Below are 15,183 nucleotides of genomic sequence, written 5' to 3' on the forward strand. Positions count from 1 at the left end.
CAATTCTACATCATTTTGATATAAATTCCTCACATTAATATTCACATGAATTTTAGAAATTCCAAAATAGTACAAAGTATACACTTACACTAATGACTATTTAAGTAATTTATTAATTTTGAAATACTTTGAAGAATCGTATACAAAATATATAGTCATGAGATGTTTCATTCCCGTTAGACAAAATGAAAATTTGTAAATATTCATTATAGTAAAATGCTATAACGTGTAAATACATTCTAATTCGTGTTATATTTCGTCATGTAACTTAAGTACAGTACTTAAGTTATATGACGAAATCCTGATTTTCATAATTTGAGCAAATCAATCGGATTGAAGCCGCTTACTTATGGTTTTTAATTCGCAATTTTCGACAGAAGCTTTTTTCTCTGATCTTGAACGTAACAATTTCAAAGCCACAAAGTCGAGAGGAGCTTGAATAAAAATGTAATAGAAGAAAGATACAATCAGCGAAAGGAACAGCACCAGTGTGAACAGCATCCACTGAAAAAAAAAATAATCTTAACTATACAATTAAAGTTTGAATATATTAAAAATAATTAACTAATACGACTGAAATTGTTTAATATTTGAATTATTTTCTGTACTTGCTATTTTTATCGCAAATTATTTGTCGTTTTAACTTAAAATATAGTGTTTATTTAATAAATCCTAAGCAACTACACGTTTATTCACCTAAAATAAGACCTAAAATTTGATTTAAGAATTTTCATTTTTTAAGGTCTAATCCAAGGTTTTTTTAAATGCGTGTTTAACTTGAACGAGAAAATGTCTATTCTGATATCGTGAGAATGCCGGGATGCGGTTTTTAATTATATTTTTAATTTATATAATTTATAATATATTCTCTCCAAATTAGTAATGAATTGCGAAATTAAACTTTTAACAATAGAGTCCTGCCGATCATCTATCTCATACCTCGCAGGGAGAAAAATTTGAAATGAAATAACATGACTTCCAGTTTGCATCGGAAGTTTTTATATAGTTAATGGGGACCGTCTTCATTTATGGTTTTGACACCTTGTCTCGGATTTCACTTTTTTAACTGCTTTCTCGAGATTAAAAAACAAAAAAAAGGATGTGTAAACTGCCGATAGTGAGAATTTTTACGTCCAAAATTATTTCAAATTGCACGTCAAAACATCAATGTAAATTATGCCACAATATCAACTACAATTGTTATTTATCTGCATGTAATCAGATTTACTCTATGGTACAAAGAATATTTTAATTTATTTGATACGGATTAATATTATCTCTTACCCGTATGATGTAAAAATTAATAATTACGATTTTTTTAACTTCACAACATTTTAATGAAAAAATTCTTTGATTTGGCATTATTTATTGTCATAATTAAATTTTGTCAGATATTACTCATTAGACGAAACCAATTTCTCCATTTCAATGAAAAAAATTTACTTCATTACCTAAATTTAATCAATGATATTCATATTCTATTAAATGGATAAATTAAGCGAAATTATAAATTCTTTACCTATAAAATAATTATGAAGATTACTGTAGAAAAACAAGTATTGTCGAGTCTTTGCCATTTTATATCAAGTTCTGAAGTCGTACGTTTATTTATCAGCAATTTTCGAACAATTTTATACTGTCGCTTGCTTGTTGTATTTAAATAGTGTTATTTCTTTTTAATTGCAAAAAGTAATCAATAAACTTGAAATATATATGAAATTATATAACTTCTAATTCTGAATTGTATATAATACACTCTCGCTAATCTTGACCTCGATTATCTGGCGTGCACAAAATTCTGTCACAAAGATTAATGAAAGCATATTTATTATTATATATTCGCTTACTCTGTTAACAGTTTTAGGACTTTGTTATAGAAAAACATTACTAATTTAATTATATTTCATCTTTGATAAGTATTTTTCTTCTTATACTACTTAGGACATTTGTATAACACTATGAATAATCTTAAGACTAAATACTGATGAAATTCAAAAATATGTAAATAAATATGAAACAGTAAAACATGTAAATATACAGATATATATTATTTTATAGGTGAATTCATTAATTGTTATTACTTTTATTTAAAAAATAACAGAAATTTACCAAATTTATTTCATTGAACGTTGTAGCCTTTCTAAGCTGAGCGTAAATATAAAGCGTAATTACAGGATGAAGCACGTAAACCCATACATTCAAACGATCTAAAATGGTGAAGACTTTCATAGACAGGAATCTGTTAACAACACCTAAAAATAAAAAAAGATAAAGTCGAAAACTTAAAAAATATATATCTGACAGATATAACGTTCTACATGTTTACATAATGTAGAAATAGCAATGATTTTAGCACTAAATAATGGACGTATATATTATTGTGAAATATAAATCACTAAATTATTAAACATTTTAGGTAAATTGGGCAATAAGCAGTAGTAAATTTTTTTCTTGTAAAGTGGTTTAAGAGATTTGAGATAAGAGAGAAATTGCTTAATTAGATTTTCTATGTATATTATTTTAAAACATTTATGTTATTCCCCTTACGAATAACGAATATCGACAAAACAATTATTAAATTTCTCTAGTAATATAACTACAATAAAAATAGCCTACTAAATTTGTCCTAATAGTAAAAATTTATATGATTGAATTTAGAAAACAAAAATGTAGTTTTGTATATTTTTCCAAAAAATAACTTTTCTATAATGTATACAATAGGGCAGCGTTTCTCAACCTGGGGGTCGCGAGACAATAATGAAATCATTTATGTGAAAAAATCATTTATTATAAACTTATAAACATTTTACTTACAATAAGTACACATGTAAAGAAAAGAAATTAATGTGATGGTTGCATTCGTTTTTCATTTAAAATTTTCTCCATACGTGGATCTACGTTAGAAACACACGAAAGCAAATTGTTTTCGAGTGATAAAAGACGATTCCTGTATTTAGTTTTTAGCGAAACCATAGACGAAAAATCCTTTTCATAGAGAAAAGACGTGGCGAAAGGCATTAATATTTTCAATGCTTCTGTGACTAAATTTCCATATTCGTGTCGACGAGCGAGCCAAAACGTATTTAAATCTTCAGATGTAAATTGCAGTTGTAGCGTTTTGTCGGCAGACATTTCGATGAGCTGTTCGTGAATCACAACTGGTAACTTAGCAGCGGCAACAACATTTTCACTAAACGGATTCAGTACCCATCTGTTCGAGAAATCATTTTTCCTTCCGGGAAATACTCCGTCAACGGAGTTTTTAGCTCACGCAAATGCATCTTCATGCAATCCAAACTGTGGTGAATAATAGTGTCTTGTTCGTTCAAATTTTTCTCAATTTAATGGCGTGGAAACATATCCAAATTTTTGCTTTGAAGGCGAATAATCTAGATATGAAGCTTCTTAATGAACGCATGAACTTTGTCTGTCATTAATAAAATGTTTTTATCACGTCCTTGAAAATTCACATTCGAGTCGTTTAAATGCGAAAATACATCAGCTAAGTAAGCCAACAACAACATACACTCATTATTCTGTAAAAACAATGATAATGGCGTTTGTTTATCACGGAAAAATATTATTAATTCATCTCGCAATTCCAATATCCGGGTTAACACTTTCCCTCGCGATAACCATCTAACTTCTGTATAGAAAAGAAGAGATTTTTTATTTTCGCCCATTTCATCGCATAGTTTAGCAAACAGCCTGTTTTGTAACGGTCGGATTTTAATAAAATTAACCAACTTTACAGCTTCACAAAGAATTTTATTAAGATTTTCCGGCATATTTTTTGTGACAAGAGCGTGTCTGTGAAGGAAGCAGTGCGTCCATTTCGCCCTTGCTATAAGACGATCTCTTAATATTTTCATTAATACACTGTGCTTTCCAGTTATCGCCTTTGCACCCTCAGTACATACTGCAATACATTTTGTCCAATCTATGTTAGTATATGTTTCTCGTAGCATCGTAAAAAAACATCAGAAAGACATTGTCCTGTTGCATGACCCGGTACTGTTTTGCAAAACAACATATTTTCTTTGATTGATGTGTCCCTATCGCATTCATACCATACGAAACATAAGAACTGAGACGTGTTTGCTACGTCTGATGATTCATCAAAGTGAATACTAAAAAATTCACTTGAACTCACTTGCTGAATTATCTGATCGCGAACATCGGCAGCCATGTCACCGATTCGCCTCGATATTGTGTCGTTAGAAAGCGGAATGTTTTTCAATTTGTTTGCTTCTTTCACACCTATTAAAACACTGACCATATCAATAGCAGTAGGCAATATAAATTTTTCGGCGATTGTATGGGGTTTGAACATCTTAGCTACTCTTAATGCTATGAGATAACATGCTTCAAGTACACTTTTTATCAGTGTGGCTTAACATAAATAGAAGTTTGTTGATTTCTCAAGATATGTAATTTTCTTTCGAAAAATTCCAAGGGTTTGTTTTTATGAGCCGGATGTCTAGTTTCCAAGTGTCGAACTAATTTTGATGGTTTCATGCTGTCATCGGAGAGAACTTGAGAGCAAACAAGGCACTGTGGCTCTCCATCCATGAGGTGAAACCATAATTTAAATAACTGTCATTGTACAACCTTGTCTTTTTACGAACCGATTCACTGGATGTAGATGGCTCACTTCGTTTCTTCACAAATTTATCCATTTCGCATTAGAAATTTATTAAAAAAAAATAATTCAGTTTCACGGTTGACCGCACACTAAAATAAAAGCACCAGACGCACGCTTCGTATTCGAAACTTAACTGAAATGGTGCAATCGCCAGCGCCTCTTTTATACTAGTGACAGCACTTGTTCAAACGCATTTATATGCATGTTCAAACATGCTGTCACAGCGAGTATTATAGGAGATCAAATTACAAAGAACGCGTACACATCAAGTTGGAACTTGTAAATTGCTCATGTATGTACAGTACACGACATACATGCACGTTCATACCCGTCGCTATTAACACAGCGACATAAAATAATAGGAACAGTTCTATTACATTTTTTATACTGTCGGTATTTTCTTAATGTACAAAATTAGTGCAATGTGATTATATAATACAGTAATTTAAAAAAAATTACATTTATAATTACAGTCAAAATTCAATTAGTAATAGTAAGGCTTTCTGTTATTATTCCTTTGGGTGGGGGTCATGAAATATTAATTTTATTTATATTTACTATTCGGGGGTCGCGGAGCTAAGAAGGTTGAGAATCGCTGAAATAGGGAATGAAAGTGAAACTCGAAGTGAAAAGTTGTTTAAAATACAGAATTTGGATCGTATTTTGCTATGATGTTTTCATTATGTTTTGATTTTTATATAACTATCCCTGCTGTTATATATGTTTGTGTATGAAAGAGAGAGAAACACAATTTTCTTTGCCTGTGTCAATAGGGCCTACCGAGTTGGGACAAGATAATTCAAATGTTTACTTGTCAGAAACGTTTTCCGGAAAATTTCCGTTAGCTAGTCATCCTGGACAAGTTAGGACAGGTATGCCAACCGAGGCAAACCCGCACGTGATCCGTTGGCCTACCAATCCGTTGGCCTACCAATCCGGATTGGTAGGGCCGGATTGGTAGGGCCGGATTGGTAGGTCCGGATTGGTAGAGCCGGATTGGTAGGTCCGGATTGGTAGGGCCGGATTGTAGACTGGATTGGTAGGGCCGGATTGGTGGGGCCGGATTGGTAGGTCCGGATTGGTAGGCCAACGGATCTAAAACTCAGATAGAAAGCAACGCGATCGTTTGAACCGGGAGAAACAAGCCTGGCTTAAAACTATGTTGTGAGAAGCAAGCAAGAACTATTGCGAAACATTTTGTAAATAGTTGTCAATTAAATGGTTTTAAATTGAGTTGAAGATTTGAGGTCGTAAGGCGTTCTTTCTGACAGACCACAAATCGGAAAAACGAAAGGCATGATCCGAAATTTATTCCCTGTTTAAAAGTTAATAACTCAATAACTGAGGAGAGGTTTGTTCAATAGGGGAATTGACACTAGTAAGTTTAGGTAAAGGTCGAGTCGGTCATGTGTATCTCCAGTAGAGTCAGACTAAATTAATTGCGATTTTGTTTGTTATTAGCGTTTACAATCTTTTGTAAAACCCCTTTCTACCTTGTAAATTAAGCTTTATGCAATTTTATAACTGTTAATAATATAACAAATTTGTTAAAATAAGATATCATAACATATTTTGCCAGCGAATATCGACAAAAAAAAGTTAAGAAAGTCGTTGCTAAATTTTTTATATATCAAATTAACTTGATGAAATGAAACACATCACAGCTTTATTCTAACATTTTATCCTAAGAGAACCATTGTTTTCTTTTCATAATCTTTTAATAATAAATTTATAGCAATCCTTTATCACGTATTTTCATTCAACTCAGAATAGAGAGATCTCTCAGATGAGTGTTGCCCAAACTTTTATATTGAAGGACCAAATTCTGCCTTAGTTGGCCAACAAATGTTTGTATATTCCACACATACGAAAGATTCGCCTATTTCGATTACTTATAGGTGATATTTAATTTCTCTCGGAGTTGTTGCTTTAAAATTTATCAGAAATCTGATATTATATTTGAGATACATTTTAAAACTGTCGAAGTTGTATTTGATTTGCTTGTCAATACGATAATTGAAAACGGTATTTTGTACTTTAACTTTAGAAATGCGAAATTTAAAACTGTGCAATCCACGTACCTCCATATCCAGTTATACAGGCTACACATGTCCAGGAAAGTCCAATTACCCACATAAATGGTGACAAAACTCTGTGAATAAAAATAAGAGATTTGTTTGGAGACACTTCAGTAATCTGTTTGTGCAATCCAAAAGTACAATACATCAATAAAGACAAGGAAATTATCCAGAAGATTACTCGGTAAATCTGAAATAAACAAATTTTTTTCAAATTAAAATATTTCGTTGTAAGTGTTTAGATTTGTATTATACTTAGTTTTTATGTAGATTGCTCCATTTTTGAAATTTAATAATGCCGTCGAAAATATATTATATAAACTATGAGCAATTATTTATTGTGACATGGTCTCAATGCCAGGCTGCAATTTTTTATGATACTATGAGCATTTTTAAATTTTTTCTGTGGTCATTTATTACAATTACTTTATTCTGTATATCTTATATTTGTGAGCACTAGCAAGCAGAAGAACTGAAAACACTTAATATAAAATTATGTTACACGAAAACATGTCAAAGTGATAGAACTTATTTATTTACTGTGTCACTACTAAAGAACATAAGATGCGATATTCAGCGCCGTGATATAATATAAATTAATAATAATATTAAAATCAGAAAAGAAATACAGCAGAGCATCGATTATCCGACTTAATTGGGGACTGGGGTTGGTCGGTTAACTGAAAAGTCGGATAACCGAAAAGTATGAAAAAATACATTATTAGTATAGTGTATTAGGCCTGGTTTAAATACTGGCCTCCCTTTCACGGTCGAGCCAGTGCTGCCAGCTAAAACATGCAAAAATTTAACAAAAATAATATTAAAGTAGCCAAGACGTAGCCAAATATTGTAGCGCCACATCACTAGCGGACGTTTGAATTTGCCGACTAGAACGCGGTCGGTTAATCGTGGGTCGGATAATCGATGCTCTACTGTATTATAAATACAGAACAAAAATAGTTTAAAACAAATTAGTGTTTTCAATATTTACATTAGCGACAATCATTACAGCCGTTTGGTGGATATCTGGACATACCTACCAATAAAAAGAAGGGTAAATGTCAATATCCGACTGTTGATAGGTCTAAGAGTTTTTATTCCGAAACTCAGGACCAGATGATTACCATTAAGCAAGTCACTGTTAATCCCAAACTTCATCAGTCGAAGTTGGTAGACATTAAGAATTCTAAATTGCCAGTAAGGAACCGGGTGCAAAACCACGACAACTGTTTGTTGTTTCTTTAATATATTGACTCATGACTTTGTGCAAGTTAACGTTAATTCCCAATATATCTATTCATCCATAATATAATTTATGTTACAATACAGCGTTATGATGCGATACAGAAAATGAATGAAATTCACTTACTTTTTTAAGCTTCAGTTCCATTTTGTTTGACAGAATATTTCCAATTAATAAACCCGTGCAATAGGAATTCAGGTGTGAGTAGTACGGATATTGATAGTTATTATATAAGTAAGAATACAATTTTCTGTAAAGAAAATTCATTAAATTATTATTTTTTGCATATGGCGTGCTAACTATATTGTAATGTAAATGTTGTTATTGTTTGAAACCTATTTGACAAAATAAAAAAAATTCAACTTTCACAAAAAGTTATCCTTATACTTTTGTATGAACCTGTTTCATACAGAAATCTATCATGTATATTACATAATAATTATTTTATATAAATTAACAATACATACATAAGAATATCAATGCGCTTTAAATAGATTTATCAAATTGCCGCTGATTACCACAGTAAATAAAATTTAAGAGAGTAAATGAAAATATATAATAGTTAACTTTAAATATTTAATATCACTAAAACATACTCTATCTCAGAAGAGTATCCAAAGAAAAGAAAGGTATCTGTCATCACCATGTAAGTCACGTGTGAGATAAAGCCAACAATAACTAATATAAATATTAGAAATAGGCCATGTTTTGGCCATCTGAAAGAAAAATATACTATTGTTATCAGTCAAATAATAAATTAACAATATTTTTCCAATTTATCTACAGTATGGGAAAATCAAAACTGTCAGCAAAAGTGTTCAACACAAGTCGGACTTTTCTGCTGATAGTTTCGCTGACAGTTATAATTGCGTATTTCTTCTAAATAAATTAAACAGAAATTTACAAAATAATTAATATTTTTTAAGGAAAAAATTGACAACTTCAGTAAATACACAAGTAATCGTCAACGAATAAATAACATATTTATTAAAACCCGTATAAACCGAAGTATCACAACACTAAATACATTTTCGTTTTGGCAATCTTCCGTTTTAAACAGGTTGTCGCAACTTACAATTTCTCTTTTTCTCTTACATTTTGAAAATATATCACATAACAGTCACACATTTTCTCCATTTTTAGTAATACCGTTCTATACACGCCAGTACACTATATTACTAGAGTAAAGGCAACTTATTTGTGACTGAAACTACGGAAATTAGAGGATACAAGTGCAATAATTCATAACAATTTCATTTAAAAATATTTTGCATTTTCCTAAAAAGTTTGTCTTGGTATTCGAGTACATCTCACATGAAGTATTTCATGTGCACACACTACAACGAAGAAGCCAATTCAAAACTTGTGCCGCGTAACTTTAATCGACTAAAATTATTACGTGACGTAGTTACTTCAGCAATTGTAATGTTCTAATTACTATTACTAACTTTATCCTTTATAAGTACTAATAAACTTAATCAATTTCTTTCTCGTAGACTCGATGATAATTCGTTAATATCTACTTCGCACAAGATAAATTGACAGCACAGTACTACTTTATTTGTATTGTTTTTTATCAACTATGCTACTTGTTTTTGAGTACTCGTTGATTTTGCCCTAGTATAATTCCAGCCGAGAAGAATCTTTTTCGGTTTATTCAAATGTTATTTTGGACTGGATTTACTGGGCATTAAATAACTGGTGTACGATCATCTGTACATTCTAACACAAACTACTAATTTTTATAATGTGAGATTTACAAACATTTTTTGGAGAAATATCCTTAAAGTTTTAAGATTATCTATATGACTGGTATCTAATTGAAAGAAAAACTCATCTCTAATTTTAATTATTTTGCAAATTATTTTGTAATTGCTGCTAGAGTGAAGACTTTAATTTAATAATATCACTAAATAACTATATAAGTAATTTATCTCTTTACCTGTCACACACGAACAACAATGGTGCTGTAATAATCGTTAATTGCATCAAATCACTCATAAACCATAAATGAAACAAAAACTGCAAGTTTAAAGAATACATAAATTTAAAATACAATAGAAATATTTATTCAAATAAAAATTAAAACAATTACGTTATATGGATAACTCATAAAAGTCTGAATATGAATTGCAAATTCCCACCAATGTCGTTCTGCAAATTCAGCGTGACTTTTAACTTCTTTCCAATGCGGACCATCGCCCAAAAGAGGTAAAATAATCATCGTGGCCATAACACAAAGAACTGGTATAGTTAACCTGAAAAATTTTGTTTCATGTCACATGAGTAAAATCTTTTTTATACAAAACTTTTATTTAATTTATTTTACCTGATAGCTCTGTTTATCATGAATTGCACGTATGGCATCTTTGAATTTCCTTTTTGTTTTCGTATGTAAAATGTTAGCAATCCACTAAATAAACAATAAATGCAGACCATTTTATCAGCTATCTTATAAGTTATCAACTATCTTATACAGCAATTCATAAGATCGTAATATAAATTTATTCCGATTACAATTACTATTACAATATATATACTACGTCATTGTATTTGCAAGAAAATAAATAGTTATAAAACAGAAACAATGAATGGTTATAATTGAATTATCGTTATTAAACTCTGTCTACAGAGTTATTTAGCATTAGAAATGCAACTAAATTTAGTACGGTGACATTTCAGTGTATAGTAAATCAGAGTCTTCTGATCTCTATTCTTTTCATATCTGGTGACAGCTTTCACCTATCTGTCGTCAGGCTAGCTCTATGTTCTTCCATAATCTCGAGAACAAACATACAGCCGGTCCGACAGTGGACAGTCCGACCATTTACAGGTCTACAATTTTTTAAATAAGTAAATTGTAAAAATGATGACTATCGTGTTCAACGACTGATTATAAATGATCGTATATGGTGGTTTAGACTTTAGAATTGGGACCACATTGAGTAGTATCTCTTGCATGAATAACCCTCACATTTGTATGAGTGTTTGGCACAAATACTCTGTTAATGTGCTATAGTTTTATATTTTCGATCTGAGCGTTTCACCACATGAAGTGTAATGTCACCGTACCAAATTGAATGGAATTTAGAATGGCAAATATTTGAACAGACAAAATTTTTAAAAAGTTATTAAGGTAGACAACACTGTACATAAAAGTATCTTTTGCGACTTTAAAATCTTCTTTTTCGCGACGGCACAATTAAAAAATAATAAATGCATTTGAAAATTCTATTTTATGAATTATCTTAAATTTGGTAAGGATTAAACTTATTCGTCTCAACTTTTTTATCAAACGCTAAATAAGCTCTTTACACAGCGTTTAATACAAATGTTTTAATTACGGTCACCTGCTATTTGATTTTAGACAAATAATGTAAAACAAGACATGTTAAAATTTAAATAAAATTGCATAAAACTAAATTATGTTAATTTTCAATTTTTCCAATTAAACAGATTTGCGTGTAACCTACCTGATAAAGAAAAAACTTTCAATAGATACAAATGAATTAGAAGCAATTTCTACTGGTATGTAATTCAATATTCTCGATAGATTTAAAAATTTTTCTGCAAAAATGTTTAAAATAAGATTTGAAAATTATTCATTTATTGACGTTAAGTTTATATTTTAACACTACGCTGGTTACAATAATGTTCAGTCTGTATAATAATGTAACCGAAATAAAATTACATATGAAGAACCCCAAACTAAAAGATGATGATTGATAATACAAGAAAAAATACTTGAAATATTGAAATTCTTGAAATATTGAGATTCCTGAAATTTCAGATATGGCGATATTTATAACTGAAAACTTTTAGTATTAATTTTCAAAACTCAGATTTCGTATAATAAACTTAAGAAAATTCATCATTAGTAAAGATGTTGTACTACTGACGTTTTCTCTAACAATATATTAAATTAACGATAGAAAATTTTCAAAATTAGACAACGCGAAACTATCGAATTTATCATATATTTAGTGACATTCGGTTAAACACTACGTAGCAACACTATCAATTTGTATAAGTTTACTTTGTTTTGTTTTTGTTTGTGTACTGAAATGCGATACACGAGCGAGTCTACCAAAGGGGATGCCTTCTAGAACAACATTTTACAAGAAACTGGCTCTTATTTAAGGGTTATGAAAGTGAAGGAACAAATGGTTTCCAGGGTGGCCGAGTAGATAAAAACTACTGAATACTGGTTCAGTGGATTAATCGATTCGGCCAATGGATGACCAATTAGTAAAATCAACAAATAAATGTCTCTCCAAATTGTCAATCTTATTAACTTGTAAGAATAAGTCTGTAAATAACGTTAAGAGAATAATGTCATAAAATATAATTTTACTATTGGCAAGACACTTTTCTACTGAATTATATTTCGTCAGTTAGAGATATAACGACGTATTGCATTGCATATCACAAAACATAATTACCCGAAATGGTCGGTGTTATTTTGAAGGATGTTATAACGTGAGCAAATATAATACAAATTATCAGTAAAACTTTGATTCCACTTAGCGCTTTTGTCTTCTCGTAAATGTTGCTGGAAAACAGTTTACTTGCAGTTGTGAGTGCGGATATCGAAACGACACTGTCAAATACTTTTCCTATAAATACGAATTGCTAGATTATTAAATAGAAATGTAAAATATATAAATCATCTGCTGAGTAAGATTGAAAAATAAACATTTATATGTTTCTTCACGTAATATACACAATTGACTTACCGTTTACTTTTTCCTTGTTAACTATTTGTAAGTTTAAGAGAGTATCAACGGTTGTTGCTAAGATTACGCAAATTATTAAAGTGCCGAACATTGTTCTAAAATAAAAATAAAATTTTTTTAAGAGTTTTGTTCAACTTTCGTACCCTTATCTAAAGAATAAGATATTACTTTCCAATAAAAATTTAAAGTGTAGGAAATGTAAAAAGACCGATTACTTCTAACAAGTAAATGGACTGTCGTCTTGTATATACACATTATTAAATCAATTATATTAGGAAATATTAAATACCTGTAAATTGAAAATAATTGTAACAGTTCTTTACCATTCTAATTTTCTTAATAAACCATTTTCAGTATTTAAATGATTTTTATTTAATGAGGGATGTAAAATCAGTGTTTATATATCAAATATGAAATACCACGTATGATCGAAAATTCCTGAACTGAGTTAATTAATTCCAGTGAAATATTCCGATGACAGAAAACGATTTTCAAAAAGTAATAAAAAACGACAGTCTGAAAAGTATTAAAAGTTTAAAAACGATCGTAGCTCAATCCTACTATAACCCTATTATATTTAAGCTATGGTCAAAAATGGCAAAACAACATAAAGCTGTTAAAAAAAAATCGAAAGATAATCAAATGAGAGGCTGTTGAAGAAATCAGTGTGCAGGCTGTCACGCAATTTTCCAGAAAGACCTTGGCATAAAATAAGTCAATATATTTGTTTGATGCAGTAGCACAAAGAGAAATGCAAAGTGTGTTCCAAAACTTACTGTGAATTATTGAAAAATTTGTTTTATGACTTTCTAAAATCGAACTCTATTCAGCGAGATACATTTCACTTAAACTAGGGAAGTAAAAACAAGAAAGTCGAACCAGTCAATCCATATCATTAATAGTCGAAAGTTCCTCCAATGAACAGTAAACCACGTCATGATTTATTATCATTATTTGGAATCATTTGCTATTTTTCTATTATGGCAGATTGAAGAAACAGAAAATAATAGAAAAATTAAATCATAACTTAGTTATTAAATTTTTTAATTGGTACTGTTTCAAAACATGGTTAAGTTATAATTTTGATAAACTAAAATTAATTAATTTATAATTTCTTACCTTTTCAGATAACTGAAATTAAGGAACGATTTATTATTTATTGTCACATAGTCACAATGTCGGGCTGAGAATTTTAATGATATTTTTAATTTACTAAACTTCAAAGATATGCTTTTCTCGTCAAATTAGTAGTGTTTTCATCCTGTTAATCATACCAAGGCCACTTGATCGCTCTACTAGTAAGACCGTCTGCCGTAAGGAAAATTGCCGTATTCACACTGTTTCCATTTTCCGCCGCTGCAAAAGGTTTTGGCGCTAGTTATTGGTGAAAATCAGGTGTTAAGTAAATTAGTCGTTTCGTGTCAGATATAGTTTTTTTTATGAAATTGTAATAGTTATATGAAGTTACAGCTGTATATAGTTATTCGCTAGTTATAAACGGTTGTCGAGACTTTCTCTTCAACAGCAGCTTGGTGTATAGATATAAATACATTTATTGTATAGTTCAAACATTATGCCTAAAAATTGCTGCGTTCTTTTTCTGCACATCGTATGCTAAAACTTCTCCTGAAGGATTAAATGTTACATTTCATGAAATCCCATCGAACGAAGCACTGAGACAGAAGCGGTTAGCCCTTTTCTGACCAATTGGGCTGGATAATTAAGTCAAACTGTGGAAAAAGTTCTCAGAATGCAGCATAAAGCCCATTTCAAAAAAAAAGTATTAAAACTCTAATGTTATCTACTTTAAATTTGTAAATTTCTGATAAGAAAAAAGATAAGTACATTTCTGTTCTTTGCAGTTTGTAAAATTCAGTCAAAAACATAGCGTAAACTTTATTATGACAGTTTTCAAAAAATTAATTTTTCCTTGTAACAAGCTTTGGTTTTTCTATAAAGAATTTTATTTAGAAATGTAAACTGATTAAGATGAAACTTATTAGAGATGTAAACTGAAGTAATGTTACTTTTACCATAGCCATACTTTTAATTTCAACTTTAAAACAATATATGTTGCTTTTGTTCATATTTCTGTGTACTTCTCCAATATTAATTACAGTAAGTTCTTACCTTCAAAATCACCATATTTCCGCGCATATTTTTCCCAATTTATTTAATAATCTAAAATCGAGTTGCGAAAAATAAGCAAATTTCTTTGAAGAGTTGTATCTGTATTTCTTCTTACAAAGAGTCTTGGGTAACAAAAGTAATAATTTTATAACAGATTTAATACACAACATTTAAAAAGTTATCATATAGGCCTATAGTCCGAAAATGTAAAATTTTTCATAGTAGACAGAATATACTGTAGGTGATCTAGTTTTGCTAAGTTTGCATACTTTTCGAGTGAAAACAAAAATATTTACATTAACGATTAACCATTCGTATCTTTAAGAATCGAACAGAGATCCTTAAATGGTA

The 15,183-nt window shown here is 30.2% G+C and overlaps 1 protein-coding gene across 1 annotated transcript; it reads right to left on the reverse strand.

Moving 5' to 3' along the window:
- Positions 1 to 311: 311 nt before the first annotated feature.
- LOC136977127 (nose resistant to fluoxetine protein 6-like) lies at positions 312 to 6,817 on the reverse strand. Its single transcript, XM_067272564.1, has 3 exons — positions 6,727 to 6,817; positions 2,110 to 2,252; positions 312 to 504 (listed from the first exon to the last, which is right to left on the reverse strand). The coding sequence occupies exons 1-3, from the start codon at positions 6,779 to 6,781 to the stop codon at positions 325 to 327; spliced, it is 378 nt and encodes a 125-aa protein (XP_067128665.1). The 5' UTR covers positions 6,782 to 6,817; the 3' UTR covers positions 312 to 324.
- Positions 6,818 to 15,183: the final 8,366 nt, after the last annotated feature.

Source organism: Centruroides vittatus, unplaced genomic scaffold, assembly GCF_030686945.1.
Source record: "Centruroides vittatus isolate TY-2023 unplaced genomic scaffold, ASM3068694v2 contig_441, whole genome shotgun sequence".
NCBI classification, from domain to species: Eukaryota; Metazoa; Arthropoda; class Arachnida; order Scorpiones; family Buthidae; genus Centruroides; species Centruroides vittatus.

Excerpts from the sequence above, each read along its gene's own strand:
- LOC136977127 (XM_067272564.1), bottom strand. The coding sequence starts at position 6,781 with ATGTGGGTAATTGGACTTTCCTGGACATGTGTAGCCTGTATAACTGGA. Across the intron at positions 2,253-6,726 it reads CTGTATAACTGGATATGGAG|GTGTTGTTAACAGATTCCTG; the intron begins GTACGTGGATTG and ends TTTTATTTTTAG. Across the intron at positions 505-2,109 it reads CGTTCAATGAAATAAATTTG|TGGATGCTGTTCACACTGGT; the intron begins GTAAATTTCTGT and ends TTTTTTTTTCAG.